The 25,571-nt window shown below is 44.4% G+C and overlaps 2 protein-coding genes across 10 annotated transcripts; one reads left to right on the top strand and one right to left on the bottom strand.

Moving 5' to 3' along the window:
- The first annotated feature begins 2,174 nt into the window (after positions 1-2,174).
- irf7 (interferon regulatory factor 7) lies at positions 2,175-5,808 on the top strand. Of its 2 annotated transcripts, none has more exons than XM_010883678.4 (10): positions 2,175-2,289; positions 2,640-2,796; positions 3,056-3,227; positions 3,371-3,474; positions 3,634-3,697; positions 3,778-3,882; positions 4,089-4,294; positions 4,482-4,683; positions 4,811-4,926; positions 5,045-5,808. In XM_010883678.4, exons 1-10 carry the CDS (start codon positions 2,282-2,284, stop codon positions 5,213-5,215), a joined length of 1,305 nt encoding a protein of 434 aa, XP_010881980.1. In that variant the 5' UTR covers positions 2,175-2,281; the 3' UTR covers positions 5,216-5,808. The 2 variants fall into 2 exon arrangements, with proteins under 2 accessions (XP_010881980.1, XP_010881979.1); XM_010883677.4 differs by having other exon boundaries at positions 3,778-3,924.
- Positions 5,809-7,532: 1,724 nt separating this feature from the next.
- phrf1 (PHD and ring finger domains 1) lies at positions 7,533-24,384 on the bottom strand. Of its 8 annotated transcripts, none has more exons than XM_020040435.2 (19): positions 24,199-24,384; positions 23,305-23,510; positions 23,001-23,141; positions 22,709-22,905; positions 22,453-22,536; positions 21,745-21,878; positions 21,199-21,290; positions 20,914-21,080; positions 19,311-19,446; positions 18,954-19,078; positions 18,061-18,254; positions 17,766-17,891; positions 17,397-17,551; positions 15,350-17,129; positions 13,977-15,229; positions 13,817-13,893; positions 11,310-11,498; positions 11,051-11,179; positions 7,533-10,783 (listed from the first exon to the last, which is right to left on the bottom strand). In XM_020040435.2, the coding sequence occupies exons 2-19, from the start codon at positions 23,390-23,392 to the stop codon at positions 10,622-10,624; spliced, it is 5,229 nt and encodes a 1,742-aa protein (XP_019895994.2). In that variant the 5' UTR covers positions 23,393-23,510; positions 24,199-24,384; the 3' UTR covers positions 7,533-10,621. The 8 variants fall into 8 exon arrangements, with proteins under 8 accessions (XP_019895994.2, XP_019895995.2, XP_019895996.2 ...); XM_020040436.2 differs by having other exon boundaries at positions 13,977-15,226; XM_020040437.2 differs by having other exon boundaries at positions 11,310-11,459; positions 13,977-15,247; positions 24,199-24,383.
- Between the last annotated feature and the right edge of the window lie 1,187 nt (positions 24,385-25,571).

The following is a 25,571-nucleotide window of genomic DNA, read 5'->3' as shown; positions in this document are numbered from 1 at the left end:
GGTGGAGAACATGGTCCACTCGGACTCAATATCTCCAGCCTCCCTCGGGATCCAGTCGAAACTCTGCCGGAGATGGGAGTTAAAGAACTCTCTGACAGGAGACTCGGCCAGACGTTCCCAGCAGACCCTTACAGTACGCTTGGGCCTGCCGAGTCTGTCCAGCTTCCTCCCCCGCCATCGGATCCAACTCACCACCAGGTGGTGATCAGTTGACAGCTCCGCCCCTCTCTTCACCCGAGTGTCCAAGACATACGGCCGCAGGTCAGATGAAACGACAACAAAGTCGATCATCGACCTGCGGCCTAGGGTGTCCTGGTGCCATGTGCACTGATGGACACCCTTATGCTTGAACATGGTGTTCGTTATTGACAAACTGTGACTAGCACAGAAGTCCAATAACTGAACACCACTCGGGTTCAGATCAGGGGGGCCGTTCCTCCCAATCACACCCCTCCAGGTGTCACTGTCGTTGCCCACGTGGGCATTGAAGTCCCCCAGTAGAGTCCCCAGTCGGAGCACTTTCCAGCACCCCTCCCAGAGACTCCAAGAAGGTTGGGTACTCTGCACTGCCGTTCGGCCCGTAGGCACAAACAACAGTGAGAGACCTATCCCCGACCCGTAGGCGCAGGGAAACGACCCTCTCGTTCACCGAGGTAAACTCCAACACATGGCGGCAGAGCTGGGGAGCTACAAGCAAACCCACACCAGCCCGCCGCCTCTCACCTTGGGCAACTCCAGAGTGGTGAAGAGTCCATCCTCTCTCAAGGAGTGTGGTTCCAGAGCCCAAGCCGTGCGTAGAGGTGATCCCGACTACATCTAGTCGGAACCTCTCAACCTCACGCACGATCTCAGGCTCCCCATGGGGAAAGGCCCGGCCACCAGGCACTCGCGTGCGAGCCCCAACCCCGGGCCTGGCTCCAGGGTGGGGCCCCGGATGCGCCATACCGGGCGACGTCATGGAACTCAAAAATGTTTTCATCATTAAGGGGTGTTTTGAACCACTCTTAGTCTGACCCGTCGCCTAGGACCTGTTTGCCTTGGGAGACCCTACCAGGGGCATATAGCCCCAGAAAACATAGCTCCTAGGGTCACTCGGGTACTCAAACCCCTCCACCACGTTAAGGTGGCAGTTCATGGAGGAGCACAATAAAACTCCTCCATGAACGGAAATACAATTCCTGATTTTTATTACACATGAAACTTATGCACAAAGAGCAGTTATGCACATGAAAATCAGAAATCTTGCAGGATACCTATTTCCAGTTTCCCTGATTTCCTGTTGTTCACACTGCCTCTGCTTGTTGCACTCATCCCGGAAAGGAGGAGGATGATATTAAACTGATAAAACTTCAGAACTTGATGCTTTATTTTAGAATTGTTAAAATAGATTCGTACAAACAAAAAATATTTCTCCGTCATCACAGGGTGTTTGTACGTTCACAGATCTAATTTCACGCTTACGTTTCATGTTTTAAGTATGACTTTTTTTACGAGATAGGGTTACTATCAAAGATCGTTATTGAAGATGACCATCAAGCTGTCTTTTGAAGTCGGAAGCTAGTGAACCCGACTGAGCAGAATCTAGGAAATGAGGTGGGCAGGGCCAAGCATGGTTTTGCAATCCTAACATGGAATGTTCTAGGGTTTCTTGTATGAAAACGCATACACTAACGTTGTTTTACCCTGAAGTCCAGATATGTTTCTGTTTCCATTGATACGGGCTACCACCAGTATGAAAGTGCGTGTGGGCAATAACTAAACTTTCGGTTGGCTATCTGGCTCTTTGCCTGTGTGGTAGTCTACAAATATGTACTAAACCATCTCTGGTTTCCGCTCTATGGTTGTTAGTATAACCTTATGACGTTGCCACAAGCAAGCAGCATCGCAGTTTCTGCAGATATTAAGACGAGCATGATGTGAAACTCCACGAGTGTACAACGAGTCTTACATCATTATGCGCATGTTGATTTGCAGGAGTCGGATTCACGGTTTTATAGCGTGGTAGCCAAGGGACAAAATCAGAGGCGAAGTTGTGTATTGTATTTCAGCGCTTTTCATTGTTGCTGCAATGACAAAGTAGACTAGCTACTTTATGCATCTACGTAATTGTGCCGAGTCTACTTTCAGAGTAACACCGGAAATTATGTAATCATTTAATTCATTCCCCTCCCCTTTCGTCTCTTAGGGGAAGTCCTTCTATTTGACAATAGCATATAAAACCTAGCAGCCTACCAAGATAACAGCATAGTAGTACACTTGCACTGCCAACTCGTCGTTAAAGATGCAAAGGTAGGTGTTACACATCATAACCTTATACGCACGCAAGAATGGAATGTTCTTGCAATCTGTAATATAGACTGCGAACTGTAAAATAGAGCTCGGAGTGAGTTTCCATAAACGTGGCTAATGTTTAGGCTATAATAGCTATAACTAAAAACAGTGGTAACAACAGAATTAATTGATTGCTGTCTGATAGTATTTTACTCCGTGGAATTAGTGCTCGTTCGTTGACAACTAACTCACCAGTATTGGCAGATACTACCCCTTTTACTTGTATGTTCAGCCTGGTCCCTGGGGGAATAAGTAACTTGGTATACGTAATTATGTGATAGCCTGGTATATTACTTCCTCTGTTACAGTGGCAACCCTAGACCTCAGTTTGCTGACTGGCTGATAGCACAGGTGCACACCCAGCAATACACCGGGTTATGCTTCGTGGGTGAAAACATGTTTAGAGTCCCGTGGAAACACAATTCTAGGAAGGACTGCAGCGAGGATGACAGTAGAATATTCAGGGTAAGGAATAGGCATGAATTGTGGAAGATAGTGTTTTGAAGAGAAATGTATGGTTTGATTGCAGTGCAGTCATGACTCTTGACTTTGTAATGTCATAAACCTGTATCAAAAACTGGCTATGCCACTTGAATTCATTCAAAGCACCCTTGCATTGTTCAGATTCCCTTAGTTTGTGATGACATGGCATTAATTTGACTCCATCTAGGTAGAGAGAATAATATTGCAGAAATGTAAGTTCTGTTTACTTTGGGGGTTATAGGAATGGGCAGTGGTTAGTGGTAAAATCCATGAAAATCCCAATGACAAGGCAAAGTGGAAGACCAACTTCCGCTGTGCGCTGAACAACCTGAATAAACGCTTCAAGATGATTCATGATCACTCCAAGGACTCTGATGACCCACATAAAGTCTACCAGATCATCAACAATCAGTGTAAGATCACTACGGCATGTTGTAACTGTTCTAATGTGCTACCAGTCTCTATTAGCCGGCTGAACCTAAATCTATGCATTAGTAGTGAGTTTACACGTCTCCTCTTGCCGCAGCTTTCACAGGGGTATGTGTTCTTCTTGCAGATGACTATGAGAGACAAAAAAATGAGCAAGTCACCATAGAGGACGATGGGGTTGACATCTACTGCTCTCTCACCCCTACAGATTTCCACCTTCCAGACATGGAGGTACAATAGCATTACATCTATGAACCAGATTCTGGTTCCCTAAACCATCTCTGACAGAAATCGTGCTGCTATTAGATTATTTTATATTCAGGCCACTTTAATCTTTTTTAGGGCAAATGCATCAAACCATGCTAACTCTGTCTATTTTTATCATAACAGCTCGATCAGCTCAATTTGAGTAACCTGAAACTGGACCCCTTTGATCTGAACAACCATCACACAGGTAAGAATTCACAGCGAATTTCCCCTACAAAATGTGCATGAAATAATTCACTAATGGAATGTTTCTTTGTTCTTGGTCAGAGGATTATATAAATCCACCCAACCCAGTGGTACTCAATGACTGCTACCCCATCCAGCCTCTTCCAAAGCCAGTCTCCAACCAGCCTCTTCCAGAGCCAAAGCCAGGTCCCAAGAACAACTCAACAGCACATGAAACATACTATCACGGTACACTGGGTCATACCAGTCAAAGAAAACAAAATGACACACAAAACTAATTGTTTTTCTGTAAATACCATTTTACTGTGTTATTCTAGTAACTTTTGTACTGTAAAATAAACAGCATTTCACTCATATTAAAATGTGACCTCTTTGATTCTATCTACCCATAGTGAACCAGGATGTCCTGCTGAATCAGCCTGCCACCCCAGAATGGTTCTGTGGCCTGGAGATAACAATCTCCTACAGAAAGGTGGAGATGTTGAAGACTCAGGTGTCCTGTCCCAGGGTTCAGCTCCACTACCAGTGTGATTCCTTTGAGCCCAACGCCCAGACCGTTTGCTTCCCCAACACTGACAGGCTACTGGACCACAAACAGGTACAGATCAGCAGCACACCTGGCGGCTCTATTATTAACCTATCCTACTACTAGATGTGCTTGTGCTTTTTCCAATGTATGCGTTATATGCAGCTGACACTGAGGCTCTGTTCAACAACACATCAAGGCACATTAGAAAAAAGCTTTTTTTCTAAGACTAATTTGTGTTTACCTCTGGTTCCACCAGATTGAATACACCAAACGCATCCTGGGGAGTGTTAAAAGGGGTCTTCTGCTAGAGGTACAAAGCACAGGCATCTTTGGTTACAGGCAGGACAAATGCCATGTGTTTGCAAGTACTTGTGACCCCAGAGAGGTGCATCCTGAACCCAGGAAGATGCCACAAAATGAAATGGTACAACTGTTGAGCTTCCAAAAGTTTGAGAATGGTAAGTGCGGCACCCTGGCCCACAAAAAAACCAAGTCCTTTGGGCCCACACATACATTCAATATGGTGTCACCTAATAAGGATCCCTGAAAAATAATGCCACTGCTTTGAAATTCTAAAATGTTCAGAGCTGATGGCGTTTAAGGAAAACAAGCGGGGCTCACCTGACTACACCATCCATATGTGTTTTGGAGAGAAATTCCCAGATGGGAAACCCCTGGAGAAAAAACTAATCTGTGTCAAGGTAACTGACAAGCTTTAACTAGTAAGGCAAAATGCAGAATAGTTTAATCAAATAAATGAATGTAAAATTGTCTTTCCCTCATCTATTCTATACCCTCTACTCTTTTCCATTTGCTCAGGTGGTCCCCCTGATTTGTCGTCACTTCCATGAGGTGGCACAGGGGGAGGGAGCATCGTCCCTCCATAACGATAATATCAGCCTGCAGATCTCAAACCACAACAGCCTGATGGAGCTCATCGCAGCCACCTGGCCTGATGGCCCACAGTGCACAATGGAGCAATACTTGTAGACCACCAGCAAGCGGTACACCGTCACTAACCCTCCCTGTCTAGGGCTGGTACAACATTCCAGACCCTCCCTGTCTAGGGCTGGTACAACATCCCTTATCCAATAGCCTCTGTCTGTGTTACTTTACTCCGCCAGGACTGCCGTCTGAGGCTGCATTTAGACATTCTGATATTTTTCCACTTGTCTTTTGACCAATCCGAACAATTCCTAGACTGGTTTACTATCAACATTTCTGATCAGTGAAAGAATCTGGATTGGGCTGCCGGTCATACTTCTTCCATTAGGATAGTGTATTTGTCTTTTAAGCAAACAGACTATTAAACTGTTTGTGGGATAATTATTTTGGTTAAAAATCAAATCACTATCTTTGCCTGTCTGTAATGAGTGTTCATGTCTCATTTAGTGATATTTTCTCTTCTACTGAAGAATTCTCTTTCTGTCCCTATGGGTCACATTGTAAACCTGACTAGGTTACAAAATTCTTCAGTCTGTTTTCTGTCTTACATTTGTCGTAAATGTTTTATTTTATTGTAACTAATCTGTCATTGAAAAGCACTTTAAAATAAGACAAATAAACACTGCTTGTTTGGTCAACCTGGTCTATATCTGTTGTTTCCTGACCTAGGTTTCCATGCCATGAAAGATTTGGCTAAATACAAACTGCAAGTCCTGGAATTCAAGTACATTTGGCAATGTTTAGTTTGTTTACTTTAGTTAGGTCACAGCTGCCGAACCCTGTTCCTGGAGATCTACTGTCCTGTAGGTTTTCTCTCCAATCCCTTTTGTGATTAACCTGATTTATCTTTTTATCCAGTTAATTATTAGAATCAGGTGTGCTATATTAGAGTTGGAGGGAATACCCACAGGACAGTTGATCTCCAGGAACAGGGTTGAGCAGCCACAAGTAAGGATTACCAACAAGCTACCATGTACTTATAGTGGTGTCATTAAAAACAACCTTATCATAGGAGTAGCCAGAGAAAAGCACCATCAAGTTTGCCAGTGCTGTTTCAATCATGCAACTCAAGTGCGTTGCCTTTTTACTTATGACTCAGTTTAGCTTCATAAACCTGTTTAGGTGACGGCATGGTATTGTTTGGCCAGAGCAGGGCATTCAGGTAGCCATGAGTGTCCCTTAGGTAGATAATTTGCTGAAACTACCCTACTGAACACCTGGTTTCATGTGAGAATGTCAACTTTGCCAGCAGGGATTTCCACTGCTAGTAGCATTCATTGATGTTTTAGCATACTGCACTTTCAGTTCCACTTGGTAATGCTTTCCAAGATCAACAGTCACTGGTCTATTATGAAATTTGCATTGGTTAACAATCAATCAATCAATCAATCAAATTTTATTTGTAAAGCGCCTTACAACAGCCAAAAGGTGCACAAGGCGCTTTCCATTAAAAGCTTCAGTAGACAACAGAATATAAAAAATATTAAAACATATAAAAATATAAGATAAATGAAGAAAAATGTATATGTACATATATATATACACATACACCCGCATACACACAGGACCATCCCATTGATTTAATTTCTTGGAATAGATGCTTTCCATGTATTAAAGCATCCCGATAATAAATTAAATCATGTGACTGGACCAAGCATTTAAAGATATTCTACTTTGACATCTAAGCATAATATTCTGGGACTTATATATTAACATGCTGTACCTTTAGCAGGTGCTTTTATTCAGATGTACTTGAGGTCCACCAAATCAGACCTACAAGCCTAGTATTGCAAGTGTAATGTTTTACCAAATGAATTACAGGGGCCCACTTATTGTAACATATAAAAACATTTACTTTATTGGACCTTGTCAGAAAAAAATGCTTTTAGAGACTTATTTTTATTTTTTTAATTAAATACATTGTCCCAGAACACACAAATGTACACAAAGTGAGAGGTCAAGTGAGACACAGTAATCAACAGTAAGAATAGCATAGAGCTGCCAGAGAGTAAACCCTTTCTCCTGGCTTGGTTAGTACAGAGCAACAAACTACTTGTTTGTAGTAGCAGACAACAAACAATTTGTCAGAAACCTACAGCCATGGTTCACACCTTCATTCCAGTCAGGTAAGAAATTTCATGGCTGCTTTACAAGTTGGCAGACATTTTAATGGAATGATTATCCCAACCCGATGAGATATTTTGTCTTATCTTTTCATCACAACTTGAGAAAAACTGCTTTTGTAAATATTAGTCATATCTGTTAATATATCTTGGTTTCTTATTGGATTCCCTTCCAAGATGTTGACAATTCAGTCACAAAAGCCCCTACATTCCACAAAGTAAAACAACACCACAAAAAGTAAATTGGGACAAATATTACTTTTATTTTACTTATCATTGCATCTGAAGTGATCACATAGACAAATCACTTAAGAGCAGTAAATAACCTAGTGGCGGAGCATTGGGCAAATAACAAAGGTTGCTGGTTTGAATCCACAAGCCTGAAAGGTGAAAACAAAAGCTGTTGCGGTCCTGAGCAAGGCACTTAACCCTAACTGTTCCTGGTAGTTGCTCTTCATAAGGCGTCAGCTAAATGACTGAAACGGAGATGGAAGAATATATACGTGTATATACATACACACACACACAAACAACATAAGCACCTGTTGTCCCATCCCTACAACTCAAGATCTGAAAAACAGTAGTCAATTACAGATCAATTCCTATACTGTACATTACCTGTAGGTTAATAATTACCAAACTAGTATACACCATTTGGTAACAGCTTATTCTTTCCCATTGATAGACCCATCCAATCAGTACCAACCCAATCACTTCAGATCTACAGAAGTGCTCAGGGGTAAAAAAGGATATAAATTGTAATCTACAGTCCAAGGTTCATAAAAGGGCCAGTTCAAAACAGGTCAACACACCAATTCTACAACACACAGACAAAAATGTCAATGACTAACAAAAAGAGGCAGGGACATTTTCCGGCTGGTGTAAGCAAATTAAAAACGTATAGAAGAGATCAATAGAAATCTCCAAAAGGTATTTGAGAGAAGGCCAACTATTCTCAGGTACAGTTGTCTACAGTATCCATAGCAGGACGAAAGCCAATCAGTTCCAACCAGTACTAATGGCATACAGTATTTGAACAGCCAGGAGTTTTTCCCATCCGGACCACCTGACTAATTAATACTCTGGACCCTTGTTAGGACTTCTTTCTCTCTAGGTCATGTGTTCATCAAAATCATCCTGGCCTTGACTAGGGACTTTAACTTTACCATTTTTTATGCTCTAAAGTACAAATGTGTCTAGTCTTGACCAACCAATGTCAAGAACATTATTATTTAACCAGATTAAATCTTTCAGATAAAATTTGAAAATTATTGACTTCATAATCAATTGGGAATCCATAAAGAACTGGGAACATTGATTAGCCTGCAAAATATTTATGATTGCTGTGTTTTAGGACTTGTTACTCATATAGGACTGGACTAACCTATTGATTTTGAAGAATGAAATTACAGAAAACACAGTGCAGAATTCCCTTAACTTCAATTCCAGTGATCCCTATGGTCCTCTAGTGTAAAATGGTTTTCAGTACTCAAATTATTAGTCAGTTAATCAACAGATCGGATCATTGAAGTCACCTCACTAGGTTTCCTATGCATTACTCTATAGCCAAGTAGCATTACAACCAGCTGATACTTTGTGCCTAGTCTAAACTTGAGAAAATGTTTTACAAACATAACTATACCGTATATCAAAAACATTAATGTTTCAACCACCATGAATTGATTATCAATAGATGTCTACAGAAGAGTTGTGCCCTTAGCTCAAGTTAGTATTCGGCCAATAGAGAGTTGACTGAATTGGAGGACCACAGCCGTTGTGTGTTCACTTAGTGGACGATCCATTAGGTACCCCACTCCTTTCACAAAATTAACTGCTGCTGCTTAGCTGTGCTTTGCTACTGAAAGCGGTCAGACAATGGTAGAACAGGAAAACCCAGAACCTGGGCGACTTTGAGTGTGATACTGTATGACCATTGGTGCCAGGGACGCCAGTTCAAGTTATCTCCTGGGCTGCCCTCCTGGGCTTTTCACGATTACAACTGTGTGAAGAGTTTGCCAAGAATGGGGCGAAACCCCAAAAGCAAAACAAAAAATGCTGTTGTCTTATGGCCATAAATAGGAAAATACAGAAGCAATGCTACAGTGGTGCGCAGAAAGGCATCTCAGAATGTGCATCTGGTTAGTCCTTGTCCCGGATGGACTATTGCAGCAGACCTCTACACTCGGTTCTACTTCCCTTAGCTAAAAACAATGTCTCTCACCAACACTGGACAGTTGAGAAAACATTTCCCGAACTGATGAATCCTGGTTCAGTTCACTTCAGTGGCCTGCGTGGTCACAAGACCTCAACCCAAAAAGACAGCTGTCCAACCTGCAACCACCGTGTGACGCCATGGCATTAGCCAAATGCAATGAATCCAGACCCAGAAGAATTCAGGCTGATGTTGAGGCTAAGGGGTTCAACCCGGTAATACATGGGCATTCCTAATAAACTGGCCATTGAGGCAGAGCCACAGTATATGGTCAACCCCCATTCCACAGTCCCGCATAGCAGAGACCTTCCCAAAAACAACAGATTTAATCCAAAACCATTCACAATATACATCTGTGAATTCTCAGCGGACAGCAAACTCAACTAGAAGGCTTTACAAACTGATATTTAAATCAATATTTACACAATCTAAAATCAGATACATCAACCTTTTGTTTTTTTATTTTCTACAAAATTGCATACCAGTATCTATCTCCATTGTAGCATTATTTTCTTAATCGAATGACGGAAATGAGAATCTCGCACCATAGAATAATACTTGTGCCACAGATAAATACCCCTCTCCCACCCAAAACATACCAACATAAAAGCCAGCACTGCCTCATAGGGCATATTGCTGGTAGAAACTGCTGCTTCACATTTTCCACAGCCACTCTAAAAGAAATGCTATTAGACTAAGAGCTGTCTCTTTAAGACAGAAACTGTGTGGCAACCTGTCAGAGAATAGGGCAAGTAAGAACAAAGTACATTGGCATGGTCAGGTAAAACTAAATAAATCCAATTCGAAACCAATGCTTGACAGTCATAGTTCATCCAAAAATACCAGACCACACTGGAAACACAAGTTAGCTTCACATCATCTTTAAATAAAGAGGTTATACCATGAATTTGTGAACTTTGGACAGGTATCTTAAGTATCTTATAACATTGTCACCCCAAAAAACAACCAAGAACACCTCCAACCCAGAGGCAGTATTTCTCAAACCCTTAAGTTCCTCATCAACCTGTGACATGATTTGAAAACCTTAATGATCAATGGAGTGTGAACAGACAAGTATGGCGAAGCATCCAGTGTTTGTGGAGGGAAGTAGAATGCTCATGGGGTCTCTGGCTCATTTGTTCTATCAATTTCTGCCTCCTGGGACTTTCCATCCTCTGCTTGCCTGTGTTTCCTGGCATGTTTGTATTTGTCTACATAGGCTTTGATAAGGTTGGCCACTTTCACTGGGTTGATCTCCCCACTCTTACTGTGGCAAACCTAGAAAAAAAAAAACATGTTAGTGTTAGTGTTGAAATGTACAGTGTAATTACCTTATTTGAATCCAGAGTGAAACTGCAAGAATTACTTAAAGGTTCAATACATTAAGAATCTACATGAAATAGTTAAATACACTTCCAGTGGATATATACCAACATAATAAACATATTTGTTTGGAACTATACATGAATTTCTCTAGTTCCTGTAAAAAGCAATTTTAATATGTAAACGCAAATGATTGATTTGGAGCCAAATGATCAGATGTACCTTCTGGACAGCCTTGCGTACAATTTCCTTGTACTCATCCTTAGTGATGTCTCTCTTCTGGTAGAAGGGCTTAATTGCCAGCTTCACCTCCTCTATGGCTCTCTCTTGCATGTGGAGCTTCTTTATGTACTGTAGACAGACACCAGGATCTGGTAACACACGCTAACAGGGGCTGGCCACTCGATAAAGAAGTACACACATATAATTCTGGTATCAGGGCACTAAATCCTTCAGAAGACCATTATTGTCCTTCACTCACTTTATCAGTCCTGGGAGCATCATGCTCTGCCAGGCCGTCACTGGGTTCCCGCTGCCCAGGTTTGGACACCCCTACTGGGGTTGGGCTGTTGGAGCTGGAGGGGGTGTTGAGAAGCGGTACCGACACGCTGTCCCTCTTGGTAGTGAGGACCTTTGGGCCGGAAAGTGACGCAGTCCCCGTGGGGGTTTCCTGGGGGTGGGAAGGTTTACTGACTAGAGATCAAATCCCAATGAGATGTGTTCCCAAGTAAACAGCCAAGGGCATTTATGTTGCTGGCATAATTACAAAAAAACCAAAATGTCTTGCAAAATTAGAGTATAATAACATTAACAGTAACATCATCTCCATAATCCCAATATATGTGTGCCCAAAAAAGTACAACCAAAAGCAAAAATCTCAACCACTGATTGCATCATCACCCAACAAAAGGAAATACATTTTTGTGTTGTGGTTTGTCAGCACATAATAGCCTCTGTGACTTTTCTTCAGTTTTGATTTCCTTGGTATGGCATCTGCTTTCGTTTCATAGTAAAACCTTGTTCTATCAGTTCCAGTTTCTGTCCCGTGATCTCTGACACGTTGCTGATGTCACATCAAACCTGTTTCATTAAAACAGACCGCCATCTTGTGGCCCTTTGGGGAAGGTGCATGTTCAATATTGGAATCTGTTTGGACTCAAAGGCGGCTTTGGAGCACAGAATCAATGACATCTGTAAAGACATCAGATATTTCCAGTACCTGGCCAGCAACATGCTGTGACTAGATGCCAGTTGAACAATGTATCATAACTAATACAGGCAGAGATAGTGGCCTGAAGCTAAGCACCACTGAGAACAAACTACTATATACAGTATCTCACAAAAGTGAGTACACCCCTCACATTTTTGTAAATATTTGATAATATACACTGAAGAAATGACACTTTGCTACAATGTGAAGTAGTAAGTGTACAGCTTGTATAACAGTGTAAATTTGCTATCCCCTAAAAATAACTCAGCACACAGCTATAAATGTCGATATCGCTGGCAACAAAAGCGAGTACACCCCTAAGTGAAATTGTCCAAATTGGGTCCAAAGTGTCAATATTTTGTGTGGCCACCATTATTTTCCAGCACTGCCTTAACCCTCTTGGGCACGGAGTTCACCAGAGCTTCACAGGTTGCCACTTGGGTCCTCTTCCACTCCTCCATGATGACATCACAGAGCTGGTGGATGTTAGAGACCTTGCGCTCCTCCAGCTTCCCTTTGAGGATGCCCCACAGATGCTCAATAGGGTTTAGGTCTGGAGACATGCTTGGTCAGTCCATCACCTTTAACCTCAGCTTCTTTAGCAAGGCAATGGTCATCTTGGAGGTGTGTTTGGGTTCATTATCATGTTGGAATAATGCCCTGCGACCCAGTCTCCAAAAGGAGGGGATCATGCTCAGCTTCATTATGTCACAGTACATGTTGGCATTCATGGTTCCCCAGTGCCAGCAGCACTCATGCAGCCCCAGACCATGACACTCCCACCACCATGCTTGACTTTAGGCAAGACACACTTGTCTGTGTACTCCTCACCTGGTTTCCGTCACACGCTTGACACCATCTGAACCAAATACGTTTATCTTGGTCTCATCAGACCACAGGACATGGTTCCAGTAATCCATGTCCTTAGTCTGCTTGTCTTCAGCAAACTGTTTGCAGGCTTTCTTGTGTATCATCTTTAGAAGAGGCTTCCTTCTGGGACAACAGCCATGCAGACCAATTTGATGCAGTGTGCGGCATATGGTCTGAGCACTGACAGGCTGACCCCCCACCCCTTCAACCTCCGCAGCAATACTGGCAGCACTCATACATCTATTTCCCAAAGACAACCTCTGGATATGATGCTGAGCATGTGCACTCAACCTCTTTGGTCAACCATGGCGAGGCCTGTTCTGAGTGGAACCTGTCCTATTAAACTGCTGTATGGTCTTGGCCACCGTGCTGCTGCTCAGGTTCAGGGTCTTGGCAATCTTCTTATAGCATAGGCCATCTTAATGTAGAGCAACAATTCTTTTTTTCAGATCCTCAGAGAGTTCTTTGCCATGAGGTGCCATGTTGAACTTCCAGTGACCAGTATGAGGGAGTGTGAGAGCAATAACACCAAATTATCACCCCATTCACACCTTCCACCTTGTAACACTAACGAGTCACATGACACTGGGGAAGGAAAATGGCTAATTGGGCCCACTTTGGACATTTTCACTTAGGGGTGTACTCACTTTTGTTGCCAGCGGTTTAGACATTAATGGCTGTGTGTTGAGTTATTTTGGTGGGGACAGCAAATTTACACTGTACACTCACTACTTAACCTTGTAGCAAAGTGTCATTTCTTCAGTGTTGTCACATGAAAACATATAATCAAATATTTGCAAAAATGTGAGGGGTGTACTCACTTTTGTGAGATACTGTAGGTAGGTAGGCAAGGCCAACCTAAAGAAATCGATGTTTCTGAAATGAGAGGGAAGGGATCTGAGCTGTACCTGACTGGAGGCCTGTGTGGAGAAGGCAGGTCTGCGAGCTCCCTCCTGTTTCAGCTTCAGTTTGTAGATTGCCAGCTCTGAGACAAAGACAACACAAAGTGCAGGGTCAATCCAGGCAAAGGTACGCTTGAGTCGTGTAAACATTTCCAGTAATACTCACTACTGCCAGTCTTCTCTGGCTGTGGCCCTTCAGGTTCCTGTAGATTCCAGGTGACCCTTTTCACAGGGGGTTTAGCCTTGGCACCTGCAATGACCGGCCCCACTTCTCCCACAGTCTTCCTCACCTCCTCCTCCTCTATCACCTTCTCCTGTTTGACCCCAGCCTCACCTGACTCTCCTGCTGGCTCCACCAGTTCAATTTTCACAGAGTCCAAGCAGTCCAGCACCATGTCCTCATTGTCATTGTCTAATGGCTCATCTACCTCCCGCTTCACTGGTATGGCTTGGACAGGTGACTTGCTCTCTATAAGGGCTTTCATTACTGGAAGATGAGGGGACAGGGGCCCCTGCAGGCCCTCTGGAGTCAGTGTTGGCTGAGGAGGAGCAGGGACAGGGTTGGTGTTGAGTGGTAACAGGGTGGGCAGGCCAGGTTGGGTGCGGTGAAGAGCAGGGGTGTTGGAGGTTAGAGGTTGAGACAGCTCAGGGCAGATGGGTTCAGTGTGGGTCTCTTCCTTCAATACCAGACCTTTATCATCTGCCATGTCTGATGTGGGGAGTGAGCATGCCTCCTTTATGAGGGAGGGAGGGTTTCCTTTCTTCATCTCCCTGGGCTCTTGTAAGTCCTTGAAGGTGCTGAACATTGAGAGAGGTTTCTCTTTCTTGATTGGTTTACTATCCAGTGAGTCTTCAAACAAATCAACGACATTTGATTTCTCTATTTTTATCTCTCTGAGGAGCTTAGACTCCTTGAGCAGTTTTTCTGAGATAGAGGCCTGTGTCTCCATTCCAACATCACTGCTGTCAGTCTCCTTTCCCACGTCTGAAGCAGGTTGAAGTCCTAAGAAAGAGGAAGGCTTCTCTGGTTTCACATCTAGTTCTTTTCTCTCTTCTTTAGTCTCACTTTCCTGTTTGATTAGGACAGGGGGGGTCGCTTTCGCTTTTTTCTTCTCTGTCTGTTCCTTAAGGTCTTTGGAGGAAGAGGCTGAGGAAGACACCGGTGGTTTTCTTTTTCCCTCTTCTTTCCTTCGCTCTCTGGATTGTGACCTCCTCCTGTCCTTAGATCTGGAGGATGATGGTTGTGAGTGGTCTTTCCTCCTCTCCCTGGACCTCGAGCGAGACTGCAGGCGATGCTGTTTGTCCTTAGACGGTTGGCCTCTCTCCCTCCCTCTGCTGTCATTCCTCTCTCTCCCACGGCTTTCATTCCTCTCCCAGCTCCCCCTCTTCTGCCTCCTCCTCTTGGACCGCTCTCTGCTGCTGGAACCAGATTCTGACCTTAATACAAATAAAAGTATGTATAATAACATTACGAAACACACTGAAATAAATTTCCCAATCACTGCTGAAATATCACTGAATCACTACAGACAATATTACCTGGAGCGCCTCCTGTCAATAGATGAACTCGACCGCCTTTTCTTTCTGCCAGACCTCTCAGAGGCATCAGAGATTGAGCTGTCCGATGAGGAACAACTCCTCCTCCTCTCCCTCGACTGTGAACACCAGGACCTCCTTTCCTCAACCTGGCCTCCTTCCCTGCTCCCCTGATGGACTCTCTTCCTCTCTGGCTGCTCTGAGGCCTTGTCTCTCCTCCTGTCTGTCTCCGGGTTGCCTGAGGCATTCAGCTGCTCTGGGGAAGACCGTTCTTCTTTAACCGTCCTTCCTTGGCCTGAAGGCCTAGAGTGAGATTTAGATGAGGACAGGGACCTTGGGGAGCCGTCCTGGTGCTCTGACTTGGTTTCTGTCTTCACCAAGTTGTTGCTGAGGTGGCAGGAGCCTGAGTTGGATGAGGACTGAGGAGTCCTGTCGTCCTGAGTGCTTCTACCGCTGCCAGTTTGCCTGTGAGGCCCATTGTCACCGGCCGGCTCATTCCTCTCTCTCTTCACTGTGACCTGGCTCTGGGACAGGGAAGTGCTGGCACCGGTCATCCCAGACCTGGGTGCATTGTGTGGGCTGCGACCGGGCCTTGTAGCGTGGGAGATCTCTGGCTCTCCCTTCACCACGCCGTCTCCTGAGCCCTCATCCCTCTCCAGTGACACGCTACTCTCTAGCACCTCAGCTTTCAGCTGGTGGCTGGCCCTTTCCTTTCCTCGCCCGGTTGGTTTCCCCCCAGCATGCCGATCGGTTTCGCTGTCCGAGGCGTTGGAGTCAGACCCTGTGGGGTGAAAGGGGTCGTACATGTCCCCCTCCCCCTCCTCTTCTTTAACCTGTCTGTCTGAGGCCGGGGGCTTGGCTGTGCTCCTGCTCTTCTCTCTTTTCCTCCTCACCTTCTCTTCCTCCGCTCGCTCTGGACTGTCGCCAGCTGCAAAGACGGCTGGTGCGTTGCTGACCTGTCGGGCGTGCCACACACTGCCGCTGGTGTTGATGCGAAAACACACCGTGGACGACGATGAGGCCGAAAAGGAGCGCGGGGGGTTGGCTGGAGAGCCAGAGGAGGAGGTTGAGGAGAAAGAGCTGGAGAAGGTGGATGCAGAGCCTGCTCTATCGGGTCTCTGGATCTGGCCCCCAGTCCTGCCCTGCTGCTGCGGTCTGTCCGTGCCTGGATGCCTGCCCCTGTTACCAGCCAGGCTGTTCACACAGGCCTCAGGGACCACGTCAGCACCACCACCGCTACAACTGCTGCCCCCCCTGCTGGCCAGGCCATTCAATAGGCCACCACTCTCCCGTTTGATCTTTGGTATCCTGGGAAGTAATGACACCGGTGCCTCCCACACTGGTTTTGGAGCAGCCTTCTTAGCTTCGGGCTGTGGTGGTACCGCCTCCCACCCTCTGGAGTGAGAGTCGTGGGTACTGGGGGAGGTAGAGACGGCTCCACTCTTGGTCTTGTGGGCGATTCGTACATTACCGGCGCCCCAGTGGCTGTGTCCAGAGCTAGGGCTGGGTATACGGGGGGCCGCGGGCAGCAGGCGTGGGTGACCGAGGGGTGGCTGGGTCTGGCTGTGACTGGGCCGGCGGGGCGATGAGGCAGGGACAGGGGACAGACAGGGACCCGGGGAACTGTGGGAGGAAGAGGAGGAGGGTCCTCCCAGCAGTTCAGCGGTAGCAGATAGTGAAAGGGAGATGGCTGCTGGGTTAGGGGACATCCCTGGGTGGAGCGGAGCTACTGATTCACCAGAGCTGCTGTTCCTGCTGCTGCCCGGCTTACAGGACTCACCTACTACAACGCAGACACAACGCAGACACAACGCAGACACAACGCAGAAACAGTCTCAGCATTACTACACATCATTGGATGTTGGGGTGCAACAATACCTAACCACACAAAATCTGTGGTTGATTAGCAAAAAATACACCTAAACAAAAAGAGTTGCACACGAAGAGCCGGGTATTACTTACGTGAGAGGCCGAACAATTTCAAGGGAAAGCAAAAGATGGGAGAAGAGAGAGTAAAACATTTAAAAAACAGAGAAACTTTTCAGCTCACCTGGTTTGATGGCTTTGAGGGATCCATCTCTGTTGATGATCACATCGGAGCTGTCCATCAGCAGCATGCTCTGTCCTGATAGGATGCTGCCCAGCAGGTCAGGCACTGGGGCCGCCTCCACCACCTCCTCCACCTGGGGCAAGTTCAGGCCCCGCCTATAATACAGTGTCAACAATAAATCAGTAACATATGGGAGCTTAGTTATTAGCATTGATATAGTGTTCTATCGTTATCATAATCTACTTTTCATCTATTTTTGTATTATTATTCTAGAAATGTTAGTGGGAATTTCATTTTATGGTTTGCTAAACAGATCCAGCACAGGCAGCCAAGGTTGTGGGTAGCATAGTGTAAGAGGAGGGGTGATACCTGGAGAGGCCAGCAGTGATTGGCCGAGCCACAGGTTGGTGTGAGCGGAGGGCGGAGCGTGATAACCCACGTCTCTTGGCCTCCAGCAGTGATGTCTTGGACATGGCTTGCTCCTCCTCATCCTCTCTGAGGTGGGATGAACAGCCAATCAAAATTCAGACCAGTGATTGGAGTCAATTGCCACCATTTTTCACTTCATGGCGGGTCCCTTACATAGGAATAATCCTATGTCCACTCTTCACAGTAGTAAAGAACAGTGTAATGGAAGTGAGTTGCGGATGACACCTACACAGACCTGTTAGTAAAGGGGTCCAGATCATAGGGGTCTCCGTAGACAGAGAGCGAAGCAGCTCCTATGTCAGCTCTCATACTGCCCAGGGAGGTTTCTGTAGGCCGGTACACAGACGGAAGAGACGAGCCACGTTGGGGCTTCCCTATCCCCAGGCTACGAGCTATACGACCACGAGATGTAGGCTCCTTCTTCACCACCTAGCAATACACATATATTGAACACGATCAATGATACACACCTCGCATTATGTCACAGGCTTCCGGAGGATGTACCGGTTCACCATAACCATGATGTGGTACCTGTTGCGGTTTCTGGATAATGGTCTGTTTGTGTGTGCGCGCATTCATATATACAGAGCTCACACACAAACTGACCGAGCCATTTTGATAGAAACTGAGCAAGTAAGAGACTAATGGCAAGTTAAACAGAGGCACAGGTTTTGATGACCAGGACTGGCGAATGTGTCCCAAGCACCCTGCAAATCTGGCCTGTATGCAAAGGTTGCTAAACAGGAAGCCATTACTTCAGAAAGCTCACCTTGAGTCCTGTTTGAAATACACCCCAAGAAAACTTCTGTTAGCCATGTGGTCAGATTAAACTATAATGGAACTTTTTGTCTTAGAGTCCAAAGGCAATGATTTTGGTTCCCAGCCGAATGTACCTCACAATAAGATCATCTGAAACGTGCACATTAGTACCAGATTCATTTGTATTTATATATTGCTTTACAACATTCTCAAATGCAAACTTTTTCCGGGGTTTTCTTGGGGATTCACCTGACAAATTCCATTTTACCACTTGATTCATGATTCATTGAAGAGCCATACACCATAGTTTAAGCTCCGCTTGAGAACCCAGTAATTTTCATGTTGCACGTGTTAAATATGACGTCTTACCAGTTTCCTTCTGGACTTGGTCCTTCTTCCTCTCCGTTTCTTCCTCTTCAACCCTGTGCCTGCAGCTTTGCCCTTACCACCCGTGGCAGACCAGGACCTCTTACTCTTCCCTTTCCTGCGTTTTACTGTGGGGACAAAGCAAATATAGAAATCTCTGTTATTAACACCCTATATAGGGCCACTGTGTCTAAAACAAAGGGACCCAATAGGCAAGGTGCTGCTCTGTGTCAGCGGTCATAGGCAGCCTAGGTGAATGGACCCAGGAGTGTCCAAAGGTCCATCAACTTTTACATTCTCCAAATCCTGTCAACTGTAACGTGACTTACGAGCACAATGACAGCACGTAAATGTGCTCACCTGTCCTGCGTGTTCGGCTGGATGGAGCACGAGGGGTGAGGTCCCGTATGTAAACAGCTGTGTTGAGTCCTGCCACAACAGCATTGATGGTTTCATCCAGCCAGGTGGACTGTGGCATCAGAAAACTGGGGGTGATCTGAGAGCAGAAGTACACTAGATCACTACTGGTTGCCTGCCCTCTACTGGGACTATATAAAGCTTTACAAAAACATCACCTTTACATGCACCCCAATGAAAGGCAGTCGGCACTCTAGAACTACCCTGATCTATACCTGCATATCCTATTAAATGAATTAAATGTTAAGTGACACCACACTCCATAGACATACACGTTTCAGCCCAGGAAGGATCCATTATCATGCAGCCCACTCAGAATTAAACTGCTTGGTGCCTAGACTGGACACATATTAGACACAGGGGTCACTGGGATGGGAAGAAGTCGGTCTGTGCTAAAGCACTGTTCTATTTTCTAGACATCAAAATCGACCAATCAAGTTTTACAGACACTTCTATAAAAAAATGATTTCTGCCCACTTAAGTGTCACCAAAAAGGGATGTAGGCCACAGCAGTTGGCAAAGAACCGGGCAACGTGTACAAACATCCCTCAGGTGTACACAGAAGGTGAATCTCAATAACATGCAACTTCTTCGGGCTCAGAGAAGATAAAGTGCATCACTATTGGTCTTCATAAGAGGAGCTTGTGTTGAAGCCACTGAGTGGTCTGTTCAGGCAGTTGGTAGACTTGTCACCACAATACAAAACATGATACAATAGGGATCTTCCCAGTTCCCCAGTCTAAAATAGAGCCCAAACCCCAGGTACAGTTGTCTTGGAAGGTATTTTTTATTATTTTGTCAAGGCCTAGATCTAAGGAAGGTTATACAAAAATGCTAAAGCATTAGAGGTTCTGAGAAACCCAGTTGGCTCCATTGAGAAATGGAAGGTTGGAACCACCAAGACTCTTTCTAGAGCAGGACGTCTAGCCAAACCAAGCAACTGGGTAAGAAGGGCCTTAGTCAGTGAGGTGACCAAGAACCCAAAAACCAAACCAACATGGCTTCAGATTTTCTCTGCAGAGAAGGGAGAACGTGCCACAAGGACAACCATCTCTGCAGCACTCCATCAATCAGATCTTTATGGTAGAGTGACTAGACAGAACCCACTCCAGAGTTAAAGGCATGTGACATACCGCCTGAAGACCTTTCTCTGGTCTGATTAGACCAAAAGCAAACTATTAGATCTGCACATGTGGCAAAAATAAGGTACTACTTTTGACAAGGCTAATACCATCCCTACGATGAAGTGTGTTGGAAGCATCATTCTTTTGTGGATGCTATTTAGCAAAACAGACTGTGAGACTGGTCAGGATTTAGGACCGAATGAAGGATGAACAGAGCAAAATACAGAGGTCCCTGAAGAACACCAGATCCAGTGTGCACAGGACCTCCGACTGGGCCAAAATAACAATCTAAAGCAGACAGGCAAACAACACTTCATATCAATGCTACTCAGTCAGTGCTGGATAGTAAGTTGTTGACACTAGCAGACGGCAGAGAGGGAAAACAGAGAGGTCAGTAGTATGCAGCACGCGTCATGCCAAACCTGTGCAGTGCGTGCCTGGGTGATGCGGTGGCGGTTGACGCTGGCACGGACTCTTTCGCTCTGCTGGGTGCGGGCGATGGCTCTGGTGGGGCCGGCCATTGGAGGGCGAGAGCGGCTTGTGGTGGGACGGGTGCTGCCCAGACTCTCTGTGTCGCTCTGCTCCTCCGCTGAAGCCCCAGAGGAGGAGGAACATAGGGCTTTTAGGATCTCGATTAAATGACTTACTGTAATTAACTTTATGTGAACTTTACAGAAAAGGTCATGTCAAGTAGTGAGAATAATTACTTAAATGGCGGCCATTGGCTAGACACTCCGGACAGAACCATTCCTCAACAGGTACAGCATCCAGCGGAGGGGTCAGGCACTCCATGTGGTACCTTCGGTAGTGTACCAAAGTTTAGGATTGTGAGCTTTAACTGTACATTTATATGTACTAGACTGTGTTACAGCACTGTTAGGTCTGCAATGTGATCACGACTAAATAAATATACTACAAGAGCAACTGGGAAGTTTGTAGCCAGAGTCACACAAGTGTGCATCTACGTTATAACCCCACCCCTTCGTTTAAACAAAAAAAACAGTCAGGGGATGTACCGACTGTTTTCATTCATATTACGCGTTTGTGTTCACAGTGCAGACAGATGGAGTCGGTTCGGTACGTATACCATTACACCCCTATTAGGGATGATTTGATCAGAACGTAACAAAAACATGAGAAACGGTCAAACCACATAGCAACAAATGTTTAATGATTTACAGTGGTAAAACCATTTGGAATTCTTAGTTAATCAGAAATGACAGTATCACGGCAAGATGTGGCTTGTGTCTCACCCTGCATCACAGCCGTCACACAGCAACAGACGGTCTTCACGATCGCTCCCCCCACACACCTCACAGCTAGTCTGTTCCAGCTCCAGGTCTATCACCTCTTCCTGGCCCTCCTTCACTGGCTTCTGCACGGTGATCTGCACTCAATCATAACAACACGCAAAGACAGCAAGGACAGGAAAATTATTTCATTACATGAGCTATTATCCATATTTAGACTCCAAGTGTTGTTTTAGAATGGTTTTTGCCACTACATTCATCAAACACCCGTCACGAGAAATTATCATGCCAAATGAAGAAGCTACTTCACTAAAACCCTCGGTTCCACCACTAAAACCCACGGTTCCACCACTAAAACCCTCGGTTCCACCACTAAAACATCCAGAAACATTAAAGATTAATTACAGTTTTTTTTTTTTCTCAATGCTGCTAATCACTGGCAAGACAAAAAAAGTTATATATTGTATGTGCTGATTTCAGCCAAAGGACTATGTCAAAAAGTACTACTTTCAAACTTAGAATTTCATGGCTAATTGAGGTATGACAGTGATTGTCATAGATTTGGCACATATAAAAAACATATTGCACATATTACATATCCAGCCATAGATTTCAAAAAAGGTTTGTTATACAGAAAAGACCTGGTCTGCATCTTTAAATCATGACCAAGGTAAGACACATTTAGAGAAAGAAAGAACTTTTTAAACTCACCATTTTCTGCACTTTCCCGCCATAACATTTTCTCAGGTAGATGTTATTAAAGACCTTTCTATCTACAGGACAGGAATTTGCATTCTGAGGGAAGACGAAACACACAATTTGGACACGCTTCAACACTTCCTGACTGTTTTAACAAAATCTCAGTTTGTACAGAATGTGAGTTGTCACTAGTGTATTCTAGGTCCTTCAACACTGGAGTAAAAGGCTTTGAACTGTTTTCTTCATCCCTCTGATATTATCCACCTACCTTGGACCACTCAAGGATGCAGTCAAGGCAGAAATAGTGTTCGCAGCTTTCTGGTGTGGCCACAGGCTGGCTATGGAAAGAATTGAGGCAGATGGGGCATTTCTCAGTGTCCTCATCTGAGCTTAAATCTGCCAATTCAGAAGACACTCCCCCCACTGCGCCCACCACCACCTCGCCAGCGTCCTCCTCTTCTCCATCTGAAATGCAGGCATATGGTATGATCAGTGGTTATGAAACCCAAGTGGAAAGCTTATCTATACTTAGGGTCTAAAAGGGCCCAACTGTCAGTTACCATCACTGTCGTCGTCTTCCTCATCATCGTCATCATCTTCAAGATTGTCTTCCTCGTCATCAACATCATCATCATCATCCCCACCACCACCACTGTCCGACACTCCCTCAGATTCTTCCCCACCTCCATCACTGTCTTCATCTACACATTGACAAATTAAACTATATGAGTTAGTATTATTTAAATACCAGTAGAAATGAGGGGAGACTCACTAATGCCTTGAGAGTCATTTATTACAAAGCTAGGCCTATTCCCAAAATGTAGAGATATTTTCTATTTCTTTCAATGGGATATTATTCCATACCAGAGATTGCCCACACTGCTGGTCGCTTTCCTTTCCCATGGGAGGCATTACGGTTTATCAGCTCATCCTGGCTGTCCTCTTCATCCATGGCTGAACATCAGAGACAGCCTCCACCACCAATCTCTAACTAAATCCCAAAGGGTACTCTTCAAGTGAGAATTGTGTGCTGAAGAGACGTTAAATTAAAATAAATCACAACTCTTCACCTGTACCAAGCACAAACAAAGCAAAATATCCATTACCTTACTGCATGAGATGAGGGAACTATTTAAAAGTACAAGATAGCAAGCATTTAAGTTGACAGTTGGCTGGTAGACATCTAACAAAGATTAAGGCAGCTAGTTTAGATAAGTAGCCAGACCTATAATCACAATCTAGACAGAAAAACGAAAGAGAACCTTACGTAAAACTACATTTCCATTAGGTTTCAAAGCTAGTTGCTTAGGGAACTAGCCAGATAACGGTTTCTGTTGATCTTGCTTAGCTAACGTTAGCTGCCTTTCGCTTCAACAACAACATTGCACGCGAGAGGAGTTTCCCACTGCCCATAAAAAACATTCAGTCAACGTAAATACTGTCGGTACGTTTTCGTCTACTAGCCTAGCGAGCATACTAACTGCCGTCACTTTATTGCATGAAAATGTGCACGTTAAGGGATCTTGTTTTTCTTGAGCTACTCAAACCCAGGAGAATAAGCTAGCTACGTTAGATACTGTGGTTAGCAAGCTATTAGCAGCTAGCTATGATAGCCTGCTACAGCTTGGGTCTAAATATAACTTGCATGGTCGTTATGGTTGGTGAATGGGACGTTCATATGCTTTTGCCCATTTATTATTATGAGATTATACGTTAATGTAGAGATACTAAAAATGTGCATATTGCATTAAAACCTACCCTAAACGGCTGTGAGTGACATGATTGGAGTAATTTCTCAGTCTACGATTGTTGTTGAGTGACACCGCCGGCTGGAGTGACGGAAATGGCAGAACGCACTCAAATCACGTAACATTCTTAAAGATACAATGTACCAGGAAGTGTATAAAATCCATCTTCAAGATTGGTACATATAAGTCTATGCGATTTGATAAATAATATTTATGGATATTGAAGGATGTGACGAACAGGCAATTTAACCCATAAATAGGGTTTAACATAACTGATCATTTAAAATATGGCTGTCCTAGTTACAAAAGCAAGGTTTGTGGACAATAATATAATTTTTTTAGTACTTTTTAGGCATAAGCAATTACGAAATAACACTACCCAAGAACAGAAATTGTGGTACATAGTGTTATTGCTTGAACAATACAGTATATACCCACTTTGAATTTGATGCCAGGAACACATTTCAAAAAGGTTGGGAAAGTAGCAACAAAAGACTGGAAATGTTGTGTAATGCTAAAAAAACTAAACCTGGTGGAATATCACACAACTAATTAGGTCAATTGGCAAAAGTTCAGTAACATGATTGGGTATTAAAAGATCTTTCCAGATAGGATGGTTCTGTCAGACGTGAGGATGGTGAGGGGTTCACCACTCTGTGAAAGACTGCACAGGCAAATAGTGCAACAATTTAAGAATAACATTTCTCAATATCAAATTGCAAAGAGTTTGGTGATCTCATCATCTATGGTACATAATTTCAATAATAGATTCAGAGAATCCAGAGAAATATCTGTATGCAAGGGACAAGGCCAAAAAATAAAAATGGATGGCTGTGATCTTCGGACTGCATTAAAAACAGATACAATTCTGTTGTGGAAATCACTGTATGAGCTCAGGAACATTTCCAAAAACCATTGTCTGTGAAAACAGTACATCGCTGCATCCACAAATGCAAGTTTAAACTCATGCAAACAAGAAACCATATGTAAACAAGATCCAGAATTGCTTTCTCTGGGGCCCAAGCTCATTTAAAATGGACTGTCCTTTAGTCTGACAAATCAAAATTGGAAATTATTTTGGAAATCATGGATGTCACATCCTCTGGACAAAAGAGGAGAGGGACCATGCAGCTTCCTATCAGCGCACAGTTCAAAAGCCAGCATCCGAGATGGTATGAGAGTGCATTAGTGCACATGGGATGGATGACTTGCACATCTGTGACGGCTCCATTAAGGCTGAACAATATATACAGGTTTTAGAGCAACGTATGCTGCCACCCTTTTTCAGGGGAGGCCTTGCATATTTCAGCAAGACAATGCCAAACCACATTCTGCATGTATTACAACAGCATGGCCTGTAGTAAAAGAGTCTGGGTGCTAAAC

This window comes from Esox lucius, chromosome 19 (assembly GCF_011004845.1).
Source record: "Esox lucius isolate fEsoLuc1 chromosome 19, fEsoLuc1.pri, whole genome shotgun sequence".
NCBI classification, from domain to species: domain Eukaryota; kingdom Metazoa; phylum Chordata; class Actinopteri; order Esociformes; family Esocidae; genus Esox; species Esox lucius.
The sequence above is the reverse complement of the archived record's forward strand: the minus strand, read 5'-3'. Positions and strand labels throughout refer to the sequence as shown.